The sequence below is a fragment of the Scleropages formosus genome, chromosome 20, assembly GCF_900964775.1.
Source record: "Scleropages formosus chromosome 20, fSclFor1.1, whole genome shotgun sequence".
Classification (NCBI taxonomy): domain Eukaryota; kingdom Metazoa; phylum Chordata; class Actinopteri; order Osteoglossiformes; family Osteoglossidae; genus Scleropages; species Scleropages formosus.
This window is the reverse complement of record NC_041825.1, coordinates 5,684,791-5,701,215: the sequence shown is the minus strand read 5'-3', so window position 1 is coordinate 5,701,215 and position 16,425 is coordinate 5,684,791. Positions and strand designations below refer to the sequence as shown.

General features: G+C 44.1%; 2 protein-coding genes and 1 long non-coding RNA gene across 7 annotated transcripts in view; 2 read left to right on the top strand and 1 right to left on the bottom strand.

Annotated features, from left to right (window-relative positions):
• The first annotated feature begins 1,270 nt into the window (after positions 1-1,270).
• Positions 1,271-8,196, top strand: decr2 (2,4-dienoyl CoA reductase 2, peroxisomal). Of its 3 annotated transcripts, none has more exons than XM_018734893.1 (9): positions 1,271-1,358; positions 1,600-1,668; positions 2,597-2,648; positions 3,929-4,064; positions 4,913-5,037; positions 5,410-5,503; positions 5,654-5,758; positions 6,783-6,971; positions 7,891-8,196. In XM_018734893.1, exons 2-9 carry the CDS (start codon positions 1,664-1,666, stop codon positions 7,923-7,925), a joined length of 741 nt encoding a protein of 246 aa, XP_018590409.1. In that variant the 5' UTR covers positions 1,271-1,358; positions 1,600-1,663; the 3' UTR covers positions 7,926-8,196. The 3 variants fall into 3 exon arrangements, with proteins under 3 accessions (XP_018590409.1, XP_018590407.1, XP_018590408.1); XM_018734891.1 differs by having other exon boundaries at positions 1,271-1,505; XM_018734892.1 differs by having other exon boundaries at positions 1,271-1,505; positions 6,783-7,020.
• Positions 8,197-8,284: 88 nt separating this feature from the next.
• Positions 8,285-11,400, bottom strand: LOC108923939 (uncharacterized). The gene is made up of 3 exons (XR_001965258.2): positions 11,326-11,400; positions 8,986-9,146; positions 8,285-8,625 (listed from the first exon to the last, which is right to left on the bottom strand). It is a non-coding gene; the product is annotated as an uncharacterized LOC108923939 (long non-coding RNA).
• Positions 11,401-11,925: 525 nt separating this feature from the next.
• rab11fip3 (RAB11 family interacting protein 3 (class II)) overlaps positions 11,926-16,425 on the top strand; it is a 48,433-nt gene continuing 43,933 nt past the window's right edge. For all 3 annotated transcript variants that reach the window (XM_018735005.2, XM_018735006.2, XM_018735003.2), the window contains exon 1: positions 11,926-13,609. In XM_018735005.2, coding sequence (XP_018590521.2) covers positions 11,945-13,609 — 1,665 coding nt within the window. In that variant the 5' untranslated portion in view covers positions 11,926-11,944. The remainder of the gene's footprint in view (positions 13,610-16,425) is intronic.

Below are 16,425 nucleotides of genomic sequence, written 5' to 3'. Positions count from 1 at the left end.
TTGAAGGTGCCGCCCAGGGCAGTATAGTAGTAAACTGCAAAACCCAGCATGCATTGCGAAAGGTGAAACGTGCTTGTAGTACAGGCATTTTGACACTACATTTCCCAGAATCCCACAAAATGTACTCAAAGTATTGTATTCTTGCACAAGATATTACATATGTACTCATATCTATTTTAAATATACCACGTGTGGATGGTTCCTGAGTGGACTATATAGGGTACATTTACCAGAGGGACAACGTTGTGTACGAAATGGTTATGGATTATTTCGCATAGCTAGGTAAACAGAAGTGCAACATCTGTCTACCCAAGTGAACCTATTGATTTGCAGCCTTGCAACATTTAATAGAGATGTGTAGGTCACTGCTCCCTTTACTAGGCGTCGTGCAAAGTCCAATTTTACATGAAATAGAACGCAGCGTCAGTGTAATTTCCTTTCTTTCGATTCAATAATCGAGTCGTATGCTATATTATGGGACCGTCGTAAAACTCCACGACCTCTAAAACTACACTTTTGTGTAATGTCTTGGGGCAGTGTCTTAGTTTCCACTCCAAGCATGTTAAGGCTCTATTAGGTGTGAAAGTTAGACTGAAAACATTTTTTCAGATGTTATTAAAATAAGGATGTAAGTGAATGTCGAATAGCACCATTTCAGAACCAAGTGCTTCATTGAGAAAGTACTTTCTGATTAAACTAGTCTTATTACAGAAACATAGTTTACCAACTTTTTGATGTTTGTTTTCAGAAGAATAAGGGGTTATGCATGCATATGTTGAATACATTTGGCCTTAATTTTGCACATCATTTCCAATGTTGCAGTGGTCTGGTCTGGAGACTATCAGTGTCTTTCCACTAATAATAGAAGTGCTCGTCAAACCTGCAAAGACATACTGCATTCATGAATCAGAACTCGGAAAAAAAGATTTTCTGATTTTTTATTGATTTAGCTACGGACTACACAGATGGAACTTTGTGGCCCCTATTTGTACTTATGCACGAAACGCTCCTAAATGTCATCTAGTCTTCAACTAAATCATAATAATAGTCTTATTTAACAAACATTTTACATTATCTTTAACTTTATCAAACGATGTTTATATATATATATATATATATATATATATATATATATTATTGTTGGTTTTCGGAATCTGTGTGCTTTGCCGACAGTATGCAGTATAATAATAGTGCTATAAATTAATTATAATTTAGCGGAAATTGGTTTCCACTCGAATGGAAAGGCGGCACTTTTCTGACGGTCCCTTTGTTTGTCGTAGCTGAACGTGGATCGTCGAGCGAACACATTAAAACCTTCTTTGCTGTGGTTCGTTACACGGCGTGCGCTTCCTCGGAAGGTAAACATACAGTTCTTACCACATTTTAACACAGCAGCACGGTTTCGGGATGGCAGGGGAAGCCAGGAACGCGGAGGTGCCCGAAGACGTGGAGACGGACGACTGCCTGACCAGTTACTCGTACATCTACAGCCCGGACCTCCTGAAGTGGGTCTCGACCCCACGCTCGTTCGTGTTGTGGTATCCAACACATAACGAGTCAATCATCTTTACTGACAGCGACACGATGTCTCTTTTCCAGGGACAAAGTGGCTTTCGTAACTGGCGGGGGGTCTGGAATTGGATTCAGGACTGCGGAAATCTTAATGAGGTAAAAAAAAAAAACAAAAATTGGCTCCTCAGCTTTTGAACACGATCGGCATCGGAAGTCTGTTCGTAATTCGTTTTGTGCTTAACTCCAAAGTTGCAAGTGAGGATCACTAAGTAAAAAATGCAGACGTCTATAGAAGTATATATGTGTACTCCCTGGTGGTTTGGTGCTTAAAAAAATGGCTAATGCGATAATTAATTAAAATTTGTTTGCATATAAGCTTTTCATAACACGTTTATTAACTTGAGCTAAAATTAAACTTAAAGTCACAGAAAATAAAAATACAGTCTCCACAAACTCCTGTTCCGATTTATCTAGGAAACGTGTAACTTTCCCCCTCTTTCTTCATCGCCTCGAAATTAGTCTCCATGGCAACAGTTTACCCCTCCTGCTGGTGCTCTTAAACGGTGTTTCAATCACTAAAAACACCAAAGGCGCTGTAGACACTAAGGAAGCGAGTTTAACAAAAGCGAGTCCGCTTTCGCCTTTGGCGCCACTTTACTGCCATCTGTCGGCCGTGTGTGTAAACGCAGGTCACGTGTGCCCTGCTGTATCCACTTTCCTGAAAATGAATAGGATTTTTGCTCAGATAGAAATGTTTCCATGTAAGCAGATATGAATAAATGTCAATCAGAAAGTTGGTAAGTAGTGATCAAAGTGATTACTGCCTTCCTCCCCACTTCTTCTCCCAGCTACAGCATAGCAAGTGATAAAACATTGCACGTAACAACGTAGAAAACATGAGTCTGTTTTTATTCTATATAAAAAAAAAATTCACATGGATGGAATATGTATACCCTGGATGTTCAGCATACAGTCACAAGTGGGACAGAATGTCTGATTGTAATTCCATGTTGATGAAAATGCAATTTAAATGAAGGGGACAATCCTCCTGCGACACCCCCCCCCCCCCCCCCCCCCCTTCCAGACACGGCTGTGATGCAGTGATTGGCAGCAGGAATCTGGAGAAGCTCATTCAGGTCTTTGACTTCCTCATTTACTTAAAAGCACATGGGTTCTGCACTTAATTTATTCTATATTCAAGCATTAATGTAAATAGAACTGTTATAGGTGGAAGATGCAGCATGGAATATACTGATTATATTTTATATAATCCTCCTATTTACATCTAGTAAAGACTCTGCATGGGTTGCACTGACGATCAAACTCAAACTGTATTAAATTGTGGTACTTTTGCATGAAATGTAGTACTTCTAAGTGTAATGCTTTATTTATGTCTCATGCTGTTAGCTGATGAAATGATTTTAGATTGTTCTCTTAGGTTACGTAGTTTAACATGTTTGCTTGTATTTGGAAATCCATCATGTCTTAGTTGCATTAACAGTTGAATTTACATGTATGGTTACTCGTTTAGCTGACACTTGTCTCTAAAGTGACTTGCAGCATTGAATTGTGTAGTTATTGACCCATTTGTACAGCTGGGTCATTTTTCCTGGAGCAATTCAAGGTAAGTACCTTGCTCAGGAGTACTACAGTAGGTGGTGAGAGGAAACTTCAGTCCTTCAAGTGCGAGGCAGCAGCACTAAGCGTTGATCCACCTGCAGCCCCTGTAAGGTAAAGTCTGACTATGTAACGGTAGCGCTCGTGTCTCCCAGCACCTGGGCTGTGTGATTAAACATAGGTTCGAATCCAGCTCAGTCTGTGCGGAGTTTGCATGTTCTGTCTATGTTCATGTGGTTTCCTCCCACAATCCAAAAACATGTTTCAGGTGAACTGGTGACTCGAAATTGCCCTTTGCATGTGCGTGGGGGGGCGCGGTGGCGCAGTGGGGTGGATCGGGTCCTGCTCTCTGGTGGGTCTAGGGTTCAAGTCCTGCTTGGGGTGCCTTGCGACGGACTGGTATCCCGTCCTGGGTGTGTCCCCTCCCCCTCCAGCCTTATGCCCTGTGTTACCAGGTTAGGCTCCGGCTCCATGCAGCCCCGTATGGGACAAGCGGTTCAGATGGTGTGTGTGTGTGTGTGTGTGTGTGTGTGTGTGTGTTACATGGCTCTGTTTTGTGGATGGATAGTATTTATAAATAGTTTAGTGTAGTGTATCTAGCATCATATGTCCCAAAGGACAAAAGCATCGGCTAAATACACTTTATAATAGTAATAATAATAATTCCAAGTTCTCTCTAAATCTGACTGGGTGCTTGCTGGTGCAGCTCACCGTGTGTGTGATACTGCAGTTCCTTTGCTGTGCTGTGTAGTGTGTGCACATTGATAGCCTGTGTCGTCTTGTGTGTGTCATCTCCTAGGCTTCTAAGAAGCTGACAGCCGCCACGGGACGCCACTGCCTTCCTCTGGCTCTTGATGTACGGCAGCCAGAGACGGTCATCGCCGCCATAGAAGAGGCGCTTAAGGAGTTTGGGAAAATTGACATTCTCGTTAACAGTTGGTAACCCTCTCTTCTTCCACAGCACACCACACAGACTCCGATTCAGCGTATCGGTGTGGGTGTTTTCACCCCGTCCTCACCAGAGGTCCCTGGCAGGCCCACTGACACCTTTGTGAAGATCCGCTTTCTGATTTTGCTCCCCTTTTCTATACCACGTGACATTAATGTGTGTGCATTTCTGGCATTTTCCCATTTGCTCAAATAAGAGGGAAGTGTAGTCAAACTGGGACATCTTTTATCACTTCTGATTTTTCGGAGATTCACCGAATAGTTACAGTGAGATAAATTACTTGTCTTCGGTAACATCAGTGTGCGTTACCTGTACTGCAAATTTTTGCCTTGACTGAAAGGGTTTTACTTGTTCTTTGTATTACTGTGAAAGCCATTTTCCTACGTTGCTTTTTGTGGGTGGAATGGGTGAGTGACCCATTGCAAGTAGTGTATCTAGCAGTGTAAGTCACCACAATGAATAAGGTGTGTGGGCTGGTAACACTACATAGAGTTCATTGGAAGTCGCTTTGGAGAAAAGCGTCTGCTAAATAAATATACATAAGTGGGATAGTAAACCGAAGCTTTGGAAGAGCACATGGGCTGTGAATTTTATATTCATTGTGGCTCTCTAATTCCACACCATCCTCTTTATTAAGTGTTAACAACAGTCCCCTTCAGTATTCCTGTCTGTGTATGAATCAGTCATTTGCTCTGGTCCAGTTCCAGTGTCCCCACCAGCGGTGGCTACTTGCTAAACATAAAGGCTGCAGTCTTGTCACATTACCTTGTAATTGTTTATAACTTGATTATCTCAAGTAGTTTCACTCTATCTATCGTCTATATGCCTTGGCAGATGCTGCTGGGAATTTTCTTTGCCCTGCTACGTCACTGTCCTTCAACGCATTTAGGACAGTGATGGAGATCGACACCATGGGAACATTCAACACAAGCAAGGTGGTCTATGAGAAGTGGTTCAAGGTACTGTACAAAGGATTCATATTCAGTTTTAATTTTGAAAAACCTGAACAGTATTACCAGCAAATACTAAGTATACTATAAAACGAGAGCTTCTTACTGCAGGAGCTGCTGTTTTGTCTGTTGATTTTGTGCTGATGTTTGTCTCTTTAAATATATTTCTCACTTTTTCCTTACCTGATTATGAATCCATTAATCAGGCAACAAAGGGTCACTGGTAGCTGCAAAATACCACAGTGCTGCAGCTGTTATAGAGTTATACTAACAAGAATTTTAAAGATGCTTATGGAACTGTAAGTCACGCTTTTGATCTTGTAAATTTCAGAGCTATGACTTGTCTGTTTTTTGTGTGTGTGTGTGTGTGTGTGTGTTCAGGATCATGGAGGCTGCATTGTCAACATCTCTGCCACACTAGGCTACAGGGGCCAGGCCCTCCAGGTGCATGCTGGATCTGCCAAGGCAGCCAATGGTGAGAAGTGGGTGATATGAATTCAGGACGATCAGTATTTTTCAGAGGAATATGTCTATTTTTTTCCATTCAGCATTTTATCTGCAGAAATGGTCATATTCCCCTGAGTCACACATTGCTGTCACACGCTTGCTTTTTCATGTGGAACAGATGCCATGACAAGACATCTGGCTGTGGAGTGGGGTCCAAGTGGAGTGCGGGTCAACAGCCTGGCACCTGGGCCAATTTCAGGGACAGAGGGATATCGCAGGCTGGGTACGTTTACGGATATAGAGTCCTGGGCTCAGTCCAACAAATCTGTGCAGAATTTTTAAGGATCTTTACACTCAGATTTTCAACACTGTCTTCTTTCTAGTTACAAAAAGAATCTCAATGTGTATTTAATAAGCTAATTAAATCAGATGTAGGTTTGGAAATAAAGGTTTCATATAAATTTGTTGTCAACTGTTCATAGATTACACCCCTTAGAAGATGTGACAGTTTTACTAGTCCAAGTACAAGGAAAAGATTGATGTTAATTCAAGTTTGATATTGTAAAAAGTATATCCTTCGTATTTTAATGTCCATGTCAGTGTCATTTTGTTGAGAAAGCCTCTATAATTACAGTGCACAAGTTGGTGATTAGACAACAAAGCATTACTTGTGTGGCAAAGCATTTTATGGACAAGAATAATTTTAAAGGATTTGGAATGTCACTCTACAGAAAGTAACAATCTCACCATGACAGAGAATAGAAAAGCTAGAAAGTTCATAGTGGAAAACTAAATCCTCTCAGTAACTGAACTTAGTATATTGTCATTATTCAAGGTAATTTTTCCATACAGAAGACACTGATAGAAACATCTTATAATGACTAGAGATTTAGAGAAGATGTACTTTTGTGTGTGAAACCCTATTGCTCTTGTTAGTTGTGAAGGATTACCATGATCCTGACATGACTTGATAAATTGCTGTTGAACATGAGTGGATGTACAGTACCAGTAAAGACAGAGTACAACACTTGTATGGAACAAACTGGGCAGAGGAGTGAATGCAATTCACACAAGAGTCCTATATTTCTGGCAACTCCTGCAGAAGGGCTGGCAGACATGCCAGCTGGTCTCCTGAATGCTTTGGAAAAAACTAGTTTCCATCACACGGACTCAGACGTTTTACTGGTTCTCTACTTATCAGTTATACTTCACTCTACAGATAAGTTTGACTTTTCTCATTGACAGCCCTTGTCTGTGATTTGTGTTCATAATCTTTATCCTTTCTCTTTGTCCTACCTCTCCGTCAGGAGGTCTGAGTGCGCAGACCAGTGGTATGTTTGAGACCATCCCCCTGCAGCGTGCTGGAAGTAAGACGGAGATGGCCCACGGCGTGCTGTTCCTGGCAAGCCAGGCCTCCTCGTACGTGACTGGTGCCTGTCTGGTAGCTGATGGTGGAAGCTGGCTCACCTCGGCCAACAGTCTGCCCGCACTCCTGGGTATAACATCCTCCAAATCTGCTAAACTCTGAGTCTGCTCACATCTCAGGTGTGTAGGACGAGAGGAGAGGAGAGGAGAGGAAAGGAGAGGAGCAAAAATGACACAGGGAATGGAAGTGGAGGAAGGGTGTAGAAGACAGTTAATTATGGTTAATTCTGGTGGGACACGATACTACCGCAATTTGTCACAATGGACAGAAGTCTTTGTGTTTGGACTGTGTTGTATAATTTTTCACATCAAAAAATGATTAATTTGAGGCTGCATGGCAATCAAAACATTTGGTACCAAATCACAATGAATAAAGGGGCTGATTAAATGTATCTGCTTAAATACATTACAATAATACACTACTGTGCAAAAGTCTTGGGCATTTGTTTTAGATTGGCACTGATGCAGAAGACATTAAATAACAATGAGAAAGAGCCTATTTTAGATTTCCAAGCATTCCTTTTGCAAAAAGTTACAGTATTACAGTAAGGGTTTTGTATGTTGTTAAAGAAAATGCGCACGCGCGCGCACACACACACACACACACTGTCTGAAACCACTTGTCCCAAGCGGGGCTGCGGCGAACTGGAGCCTAACCCGGCAACACAGGGCACAAGGCTGGAGGTGGAGGAGACACACCCAGGACGGGACGCCAGTCCATTACAAGGCACTCCAAGCAGGACTCGAACCCCAGACCTGCCGCGATCCCGCTCGGTACAAGCAGTTGTTGACAATCTATGGTTACTAAGCTTTGCAGGAAGTTTATTAATTAAGAGAATTATTTTTGGAAGCATTCTCACTTTATAGCTTTTTTTTCCCAAGTGCCAAAAACTTTTGCACAGTACTGCATATTACAATGATCTTGTTTTATATTGCTGATTACAATGGCATTATTACTGTACAACTTTAACTTTCATTGTATTGTTCCAGATTATTGGTCATCTGGATTGAAGAAAGACAAGTAACACACCAAAGGGATTCTCAGTGATGGCAAGAAACATGGAAGAGATATATTTGCTGATGTAACTGAATCACAGTAATAATCAGTTAAAAGGGATAAGATGCTCCAATATGGAGCACATCTGTCTGGAATGACTCCTCTTTTGTCAGCTCATCAGTCTGTGAAGGTTTTCATTTCATTATTGAAAAAGCCTGAGATCTAATTCATCCATTAATTTGTTTATTTGATACTTATTCATTTAGCTGATGCTTTGGACAAAAGTAACTAACAATGTTAATCTACCTACAATTATTTATCCACTTATACAGCTGGGTAATTTTACTGTAGTAATTGAGAAGTATTTTGCTCAAGGGTATTTCAACTGGAGGTGGGATCCAAAACTGCTGTCTCTGGGTCCAAAGGCAGCAGATCTAACCACTAAAATCTAGAATTCACCAGTTTATTTACACTATTTAACTTTTCACAGTGAGAATGTGATGGAATGCATAGACAAACCACACTAATGTTGGGTAAAGAGCTGATGGATTTCCCTAAGACTGCTTTTCAAATTTGTTTTGTCCATCTAGCAGTAAGGCTTTCATCTTCTGTTTTCTTGTCCGGGGGAAAATAACTGTTGAAGTTCATGTATAAAATAGTCAGTCCTCATCCTCTCCGTGCACAGTGTGCATCCTCTCACTGTTGACTGACAGGAAGGTGACAGCGACCTACAGAAACAATGATTATTCAAGACAAAAGAGTTTGGAAATGCAAATATGTCCATTGTTCAGATGAAGAATGGACTGATAACTTGCAATTATTTAAAATAATACATGTGATAATTAAATGCGCATTGTTTTCCGCTACTGTTGAAACATTGGATTTTAAGGACTGATTTAAAAAAAAAAAAATTCCAAATGCTACTGCAGAATTATTTTTAAATCTGTACTGATGAAATACAATGTTTTGGTGGACTGACAATAACAAAACATTCATGTGACTTGTAATAAAACTACATTTTCTAAATAAACATTGTTCTCAGTAACATTGTAGTTCTGTCTTGAAATGAAAAGTATCCATCCGTATACCTGTTGTTAGTAACCGGTTGTCCTAATGCAGGTTCAGAGTGGTCCAAAGGCTGTCCTAGAAGCAGGGGGCATGAGACGGGGAACACTCTGGATGAGACACCGGTTCTTCATGAGCCATCACAGACCCGCACGCTGAGGGCGATTGAAAGTTGTCAGTTCATCTGAAATAGATGCAGTTAAGATTGTGAGAGGAAGCCCACATGAACATGAGAACATACAAACTGCACACAGATGGAGGCAGATTCAAAACACAAGTCTGATCTCACAGGCCAGATGCTGTGTCACTGTGCTGACACAGTTAAAAGTACCTGAGACAAAAAAAGCAGATTTACCATCTCTGTCTGAGTTATTGGTTTTGTTATACCTTGCTTTGCTGACAGTCTACAGTAAGTACTCACTTAAACTGACATTTTCAGGATCTGTAATTTTTCTAGCAATTTTAGAAAGTTTGTGATAGTGACTGTTTTGCTTTGTACTTGGTTAAATAATAAAAGTGAAATTATTGTATCATACCATATGGCGATAATACTACATAGAGTTCATTGGAAGTCGCTTTGGAGAAAAGCATCTGCTAAATACTTGAGGCTCATGTCTGCAGCTATGTTTCTTTCTCTTAATGTAATGCATAAATTGTACTTTTGCTGAGATGTACGTCGCTTTGGACAAAAGCATCTGCTAAATGAATAAATGTAAATAAGTAAATGTAATACCAGAAAGCAAATAAATCTACCAAGTTAAAATCTTATTTTTAAATTTTTCAGACCAATTTTTGCCATAGACAAATATCCTTAATGCAAAATAAATTTTGGTCTTTAATTTGCCAAAACAGGAGTGGATCACATTGTGTAATTATACCCTAGGCTAGAAGGTAATGTAGTATTTAGGGTAATTTTCTTACGATGCTGTATTAATGGCTCAATCGCTGTAAAACTGAGTGTGTGACATTGTAAATAACCTTGGACAAAGGTGCGAGATAAATGAAGGTTATTAATAAACATGTCTAGAAAATAGCATAGAGTGGTAAAAATGAGTACACGGCTTGCGCCAAACGAGGGCGCTAGAGTACAAAATAACGTCTGAAGGCCCATCTAGCGCGCTTTTATTAGGGTACATGATGCAACACTACCACGGTTCGTTTTTAAAAACAAACTCGTCTTTCTAGCTGTTGTGTTATCTATACTTGACAACGTGGCGTATGAAAATTATTTCTTAGCTCAGTTCATCACCCTCATATCTTTAGTGTGTTGTTGGTTTTTCTTTTATACACCGCAGCTCCTGCCGTATTTCAAACGTTTTAGAAGGACGTTTTTCACCATACTGTACGATTTTCTGTCGGCGGACTGCGGCGCGCACTGTACGCATGCGCGCCGTGAAGACGGCTGACGTCAGTGCTGTATGCGGCTGGCGCGAGGGCAGCTCGGCTGCTGATGCGAGTGAGGGGGGGGCGGAAAAAGCTCGCGAGCGGCCTTTCGGCGCTGGACAGCGCGAGGAGTCATCAGCTCGAATGCCGGCTGTTCTCCGGTAAACGCGGCGCGAACGCGGAATTCTTCAAAGGACTACAGAAACGACATCGCAGCTATTTTGAATTTGAGGCTGGCCGATAGGGAACACGAGGCGCCTGGCTGGAAGGATAAAGCAGCGCCGGCTCGGGAACACAGGTGGATTTGCTGGGGTCTTTCGGGACGACGGGCAGCAGGAGCTCCTTCGCGGGAAAGGCGGACAATGGGCGGCCGGAGGAGGGACTGCCTCGCCCGGTCGTGTCTCCACACAGGAGGCGCTGGTGGCCAGTGAGTGATGAGGGAGACGGGCGTCGCGTTAGGAGTGAAGGATGCTGGAGGATGCGTGAGACTGAGCGCCTCGCACAACAACAACATTTCACGCACCGCAGCCTCGAAGGGACTGTGACGTACCGACTCGCGAGCGCACGCCTCAGTATGAAGCGCGTGAAAGCGTCTCTCTGAGGAGAACAACGCGGTGGCCGTGGAGTGGAAAAGTAACGCACGTCAGCTCAGCACACGGGTTACTTGCGGAGGCACAGGCCACGAATGGTGGAGAATCGAGCGCCTCAGCGGGAACGCTGTTAATCGATCGCTATCGGCGAGCGTTTGTCAGTCAGGGCTAATATGTGACGCGACGTGTCAGGTTTCACTGAGAGCCGAGCTCCGCGCCGCGGGCTGCACGAGCCCCACTACCGGCGCTGAGCACGCGCTGTGCTGTCCCTGCAGGTGGACGGATTCGCGGGGTTCGGACCTGGCGCGTGCACATCGCCATGTTCTCAATTCGCCTGACTGACTGACGACACCACGGCGTCAGCGGCGGCGCGGCTCCGCTGTTACTTACCATTCGTGCTTCTCTCGATGTTTCCTGACTAAATGACGTTGCTCGTCCACACGGTCATCGCGCAGTAAGAAAAGGTGAAAAATTTGATGAAAATCAATCACGTTTCGCCCCGCTGTGGGTGTGTTGCCGGCTAGTGGCCGTCCCACGGCGGGTTGCTTGGCAACTTTCGCCCTCTAGAAGACCGTAAGATCCGTTTGTATTCGCGAGGAAAGGCACCACTGGCGCGTGTTCATTCCTGTGCAGTTCGTATATCAATCAATGTGTTTGAAAACCTAAAGAATTGGTTCGGTTTCAGTCATGTTAATGAGGCGGGCTGTGTCCGGAGTGGCCGGGCTCGCTGTCGGACTGTGCGTGGCCGCACGGACGTACAGGGGACGCGTGCTGACGACCAGCGTCGGGCTCGCGAGCGCTCTTCAGCGGAGGCTCCTGTGACGCGCGCGTCTCCGTCATCATTCAGCCGTTTGAAATGAGCTCGGCGGCGGCGGCGCTGCGACTCCGCTCCAACCCCAACGCCTACCTGTCGCCTGCGAGGCGAAGTGAGAAGTTTCTGGAATTTTTGCGTCAAACGAAGGGATTTTAGAACCGCCAAGGACAGTAATTATTATTTAAGAGACGTTAAATGGAACAAGTGCTTCTGTCCAGCCCTGGTGGGCGTTCGGAGTGGGATCTCGAGCAGAAGCCGTCTCTGGGATTCCTCCTCCTGGATCCAGGTGAAGGTGCTGCTTTGTCCAAGGGCAGCGAGGGGGGTTCGGACTCGGGCCTGGACTTCGGGGAGGCCGACAAGGAGCTGGTGTCCTTCAACCTGGATAAAATCTTGCAGGGGAATGCGTTGGACCTCAATCAGCTCTTCCAGAGCTCTGGGTACTCAGGTGTGGACCAGATCCTGTCGTGGGACACCGGGTCCACCTGTCCCATGCTGCAGTGGGGAGACGGTTCCTCGCAGGAGCAGGACTTCCAGCACAAGGAAGCTGTGGAGGCTGCACATTTCCCCACAGTCCCCAGAGAACACACTTTCAGTAACTCCTTCCTGGATGATGTTGACTTTTCTGGCTCGCTTGACTTGAACACAAAGGACGTTTCTCTGCAGGAGCTAGATGTCCTCCAGAGCGAACTTGTTGAGCCTATGGATGTACGGGACATCTTTGATAAGCTTACAGATGACGGGGATGCCCCTGCTTCTTCTGAGTCACCCGCCTTGGTCCAGACCTTGGATTGTAAATGGGAGGACTCTCCTTTAGCGGACACCTCTCCTGGACAGGTGTCCTCTTCCGGCACTTCGCCTTCCAGTGGAGCGAGTTCACTGGGTGTCGGCAAGGAGAGCGATCTCGTTCTGGTGTCACAAGGTGGAGAGACTGTGTCATGTGAAACCAGGGACAAAGGTTTGGCCTGCCCACTGCTGGAAGATGAGCTCACGCAGGGTAACTCTATCCAGGAAGGTTCGCCCAAGAGCAGCCCCGGTCACAGTGCTGCCTTAACAGGCTGTGGCAAGCCGCAGGAGCTCCTGGAGAGCTCCTTCCTCCTACCTGGAACGGTGAGCTTGGACACTGGCCTCACGGTGTGCGAGTCGCAGGCCTCTGAGTGCGCGTGCTCGAGTACGGCCGTGCCAGCTGATGAACAGGGCTCCTCGCCGGACGCCGTGCCCATCGGCTTCAGTGTGGAGTGCAGAGAAGACGAAGATGTCTCCAGCCCTTTAACTGACCTGCTGTCCACAGAGCCGCTGCATACTGACCCCCCTGTCGAGGGAGATGCCTCCTGTGTGGCTGAGCTGCTTCCAAGCCCAGGCCCCGGCTGTAATGTTTCTGGGGATTTAATGGCAGCCAGCACAGTTCAGAGTTTAGCAAAATTCGAAGTGAACGAAAGTCCAGTTCTGGAGTTTACCTTATCTGTCGAGTCGATGTGTGACTTGGAACCTGACAAGGATTCAGAAGTGCCTCAAGGGAATATACCTGCAGAGCCTCCTGCGGTGAAGCTGGATGATTCATTTGTTGAGCTGGATGTCACCCAGCACGTGGTGTGTGAGACGCAGGAGTGTGGCGACCGTCTGGACCAGGCCTGGTACGCTGCTTCCACAGGCTCCTTGCGGAGTGGAGAGCAGATGGTCGAGGGGCTTTCGCTGCCGGAGGTGGGGGCCTCCGCCACCCTGCCGGTGAGGAGCGGCACGTCTCCAAGTGAGGAGGACCTGTCTCCCCTGAAGGCCGTGTTTGATGCCTTAGACCAAGACGGTGATGGCTTTGTGCGCATCGAGGAGTTTGTGCAGTTTGCTACAGTATATGGGGCAGAGCAGGTAAGACTTTTTAGTTGTAAATTTTCTTTTTATTCATTAGCTGGGATGGCAACACAAAGTGATTATGAATATATCCACATATATAAAGTAAGGTCAAAAAAGTGGTAATGTTTCAACGATGTGGTCGTCTACCGCTCTCCAAGAGATTCACCATCCAAAAAAAAAAAAAGAGATCCAAGGTTGTAAGAGTTATGGTGAAGGTTACATGTGGCTTTTTTTCTAGTAGAAGAAAGTTCTCTTAGGTAATCCGTATGCTCTTTCTAACATCACCAACAGACTGCGACAATGAAGTATTAATACTGTAAGTTTTTTTTCGTTTAACCTTGTGTAGCTAGTGGTCATTGAGACATCTGGTAATGTTGGTCTCTTTAAATGGATGTCATTTCAGAGGAATGCTTGTTTACCGTGCTGCTGGTACCTCAGACAACAGTACAGGAGTAGGATGCTGCAATAGGACCATTTACCGAGCGTTTTGTCTATGGTTGCTCACTCAAACACAATAAGCTTCATTTTATCTTATTGCTCTGCGATGAAAGGTAAATAATTTCTGTGTTCTACAAAGAAAGGTTCAAACACAGTTTGAACCAAGAATAAGCCTGTATGTCAACGTACACTGAGACATGGGCTCCTGTAACGTTACAAGTCAGGGGAAGTTCGCCAGTGATGTCACAGTGAAGTCGTCGATTTGTTCCTATAGACCCAGTAAGAGCACATTTATTTGTTTTAAGAATCCATAACAATAACAGCACTGTAGCTTCTTTCTCTCTCTCTCTCCCCCCCACCCTCCCACCAACCAACCAACCAACCAACCAACCAACCAACCAACCAACCAACCAACCATGTGCTTTGTCTGCATTTTAGGCTTCAGTGATAGGCTTTCGATCCAAAGCAAAATTCTAAATGAGGGAGAAACATTTCTGTTTTAGCTTGCATGTTATCAACATGTGTTCCCAGGGATCTCATGCTTGTCGGTAATTCAGTAGTTAAAGAAATACATGAATTATTATTACTACATCAATGCCGATTACTGTGTAGGTTTGTTATTCCAAAGAAACATACATTTAATTTACTGTGATATGGCCGTTATTCAGTAATATGTTCTTGTGATACATATTTCAGGGAATTAGTCCTGGTCTGGAGTGCGACAGACAGTGTTTGTGTCCTACAGGCTTTCCGCAGGGCTTCATTTCACCCTAATCCACTGTTCTGCGAAAAGGCCAGTAAATCCCAGACGGGATTTATGATGGAGACCCAAAAACTATTTTAGTAGAGGTAACAGTCCTTCTATCAGGTTTTTATTAAGTGTTTTTGGCAGCAGTTGACTTGAGTATTGCTTGGTGAAAAGTGAGAATGTGGAAGACTCCGTGTTTTTTTTTTTTTTTTTTTTTTTTCCTCTTCTCCCCCTCGTGTTACCGGGGGACGTTTCATCATCACACCCCACGTTTAGGACATCTGCAGTTTTGGCCACCTTGGAGCTTATCTGAGAAGCTTTCTGTAGGAGGAGCGGAGTTTTCCCATGCCGGAGTGTGTCAAGAGGTGCTCTGGGAATGGCACACATCTGTAGAAGAGGTAGCGTCCCTGAGCAACTCACAAGCTGGCAGCCATTTTATGTTTTGCTGGTGCCCTAGTTTATTTCTCCTTGGCACAAGCAAGTTTTTTTTTTTCCCCATTACAAATAGATATAATGTGGCCTTGTTTTTTAAAAACACACCATTTCCTCCCCCCAACAAAAAAATCCAACATTACAGCAAGGAAGAACTGGAAGATGGTTGAATGAAACCCAGGCCATGTGTATGTAGGCTGCTTGAAGTGTCACTATTTTGCTGTTCTGCACCGTCCAAGATCCAATACCTGAGGGCTGCTGAGTGCGCTGGTGTTTAGTCACATGGATTATATTGTTTGAGCAAAGACACTTTTCTGATTAGGGGACTAACGAGTCATCTTTTTTGGCCCTTTCAGGTGTAATTCAGTCAATATAAATCTTACTGCACTTGGCCCCAGGAGACCTTTTAAGCATTTTGTCTACTTTCTAGTTTAAAAAGGCTAAGTACAAGTCCAAATTTGAGGTAACCATAGTAGAATAACTTCATTGTGTTACACACGTCATTGTTGTAGGTACAGCAGGTGCGTAGTCATTAGGACTCTACCCTTGCAGTCTGAAGGGTACAGATTCAAACCCCATTTCTTTTGTAGCACGCTTGCTCAAGGTGCTTACCCTGAACTGATACAGTAAGAGTACCCTGCTCTCTTAACTGGTATCTCATTGTAAAGTTTATTATCCAATATTATAAGTCGCTTTGGACAAAAGGTTCATTTAAATTAATTTGTGTAATTGTACCATATAGGTATGTTTATGAAATTGTATACTTTACTAATCTACTGAGTAAATTATTTAGTACATTTATTTATTTAGCAGATGCTTTTCTCCAAAGCAACTTCCAATGAACTCTATGTAGTGTTATCAGCCCACACACCTTATTCACCAAGGTGATTTACACTGCTAGATACGCACACTACTTACACTGGGTCACTCTTCCATACATCAGTGGAACACACTCTCTCTGTCACTCTCACACTATGGGGGAGCCTCAACAGCATGTCTTTGGACTGTGGGAGGAAACCCACACAGACATGGGGAGAACATGCAAACTTCAGAGACTGAGCAGGGATTGAACCCATGTCCTCTCGCACCCCCCCAAGCGCTATGAGACAGTAGCGCTACTTGCTGTGCCACCATGGTGCCCCGCATTATGGGGAAAAAATTTAATTTTGAGCATCTTTTATGAAACTATAGTAATTCCTGCAATGCACAGTGT

Coding starts and splice junctions, on each gene's coding strand:
- decr2 (XM_018734891.1), top strand. CDS start 1,408: ATGGCAGGGGAAGCCAGGAACGCGGAGGTGCCCGAAGACGTGGAGACG. Junction 1,669..2,596: donor ACTGCGGAAATCTTAATGAG/GTAAAAAAAAAA, acceptor CCCCCCTTCCAG/ACACGGCTGTGATGCAGTGA. Junction 6,972..7,890: donor CAGTCTGCCCGCACTCCTGG/GTATAACATCCT, acceptor GTATTGTTCCAG/ATTATTGGTCATCTGGATTG.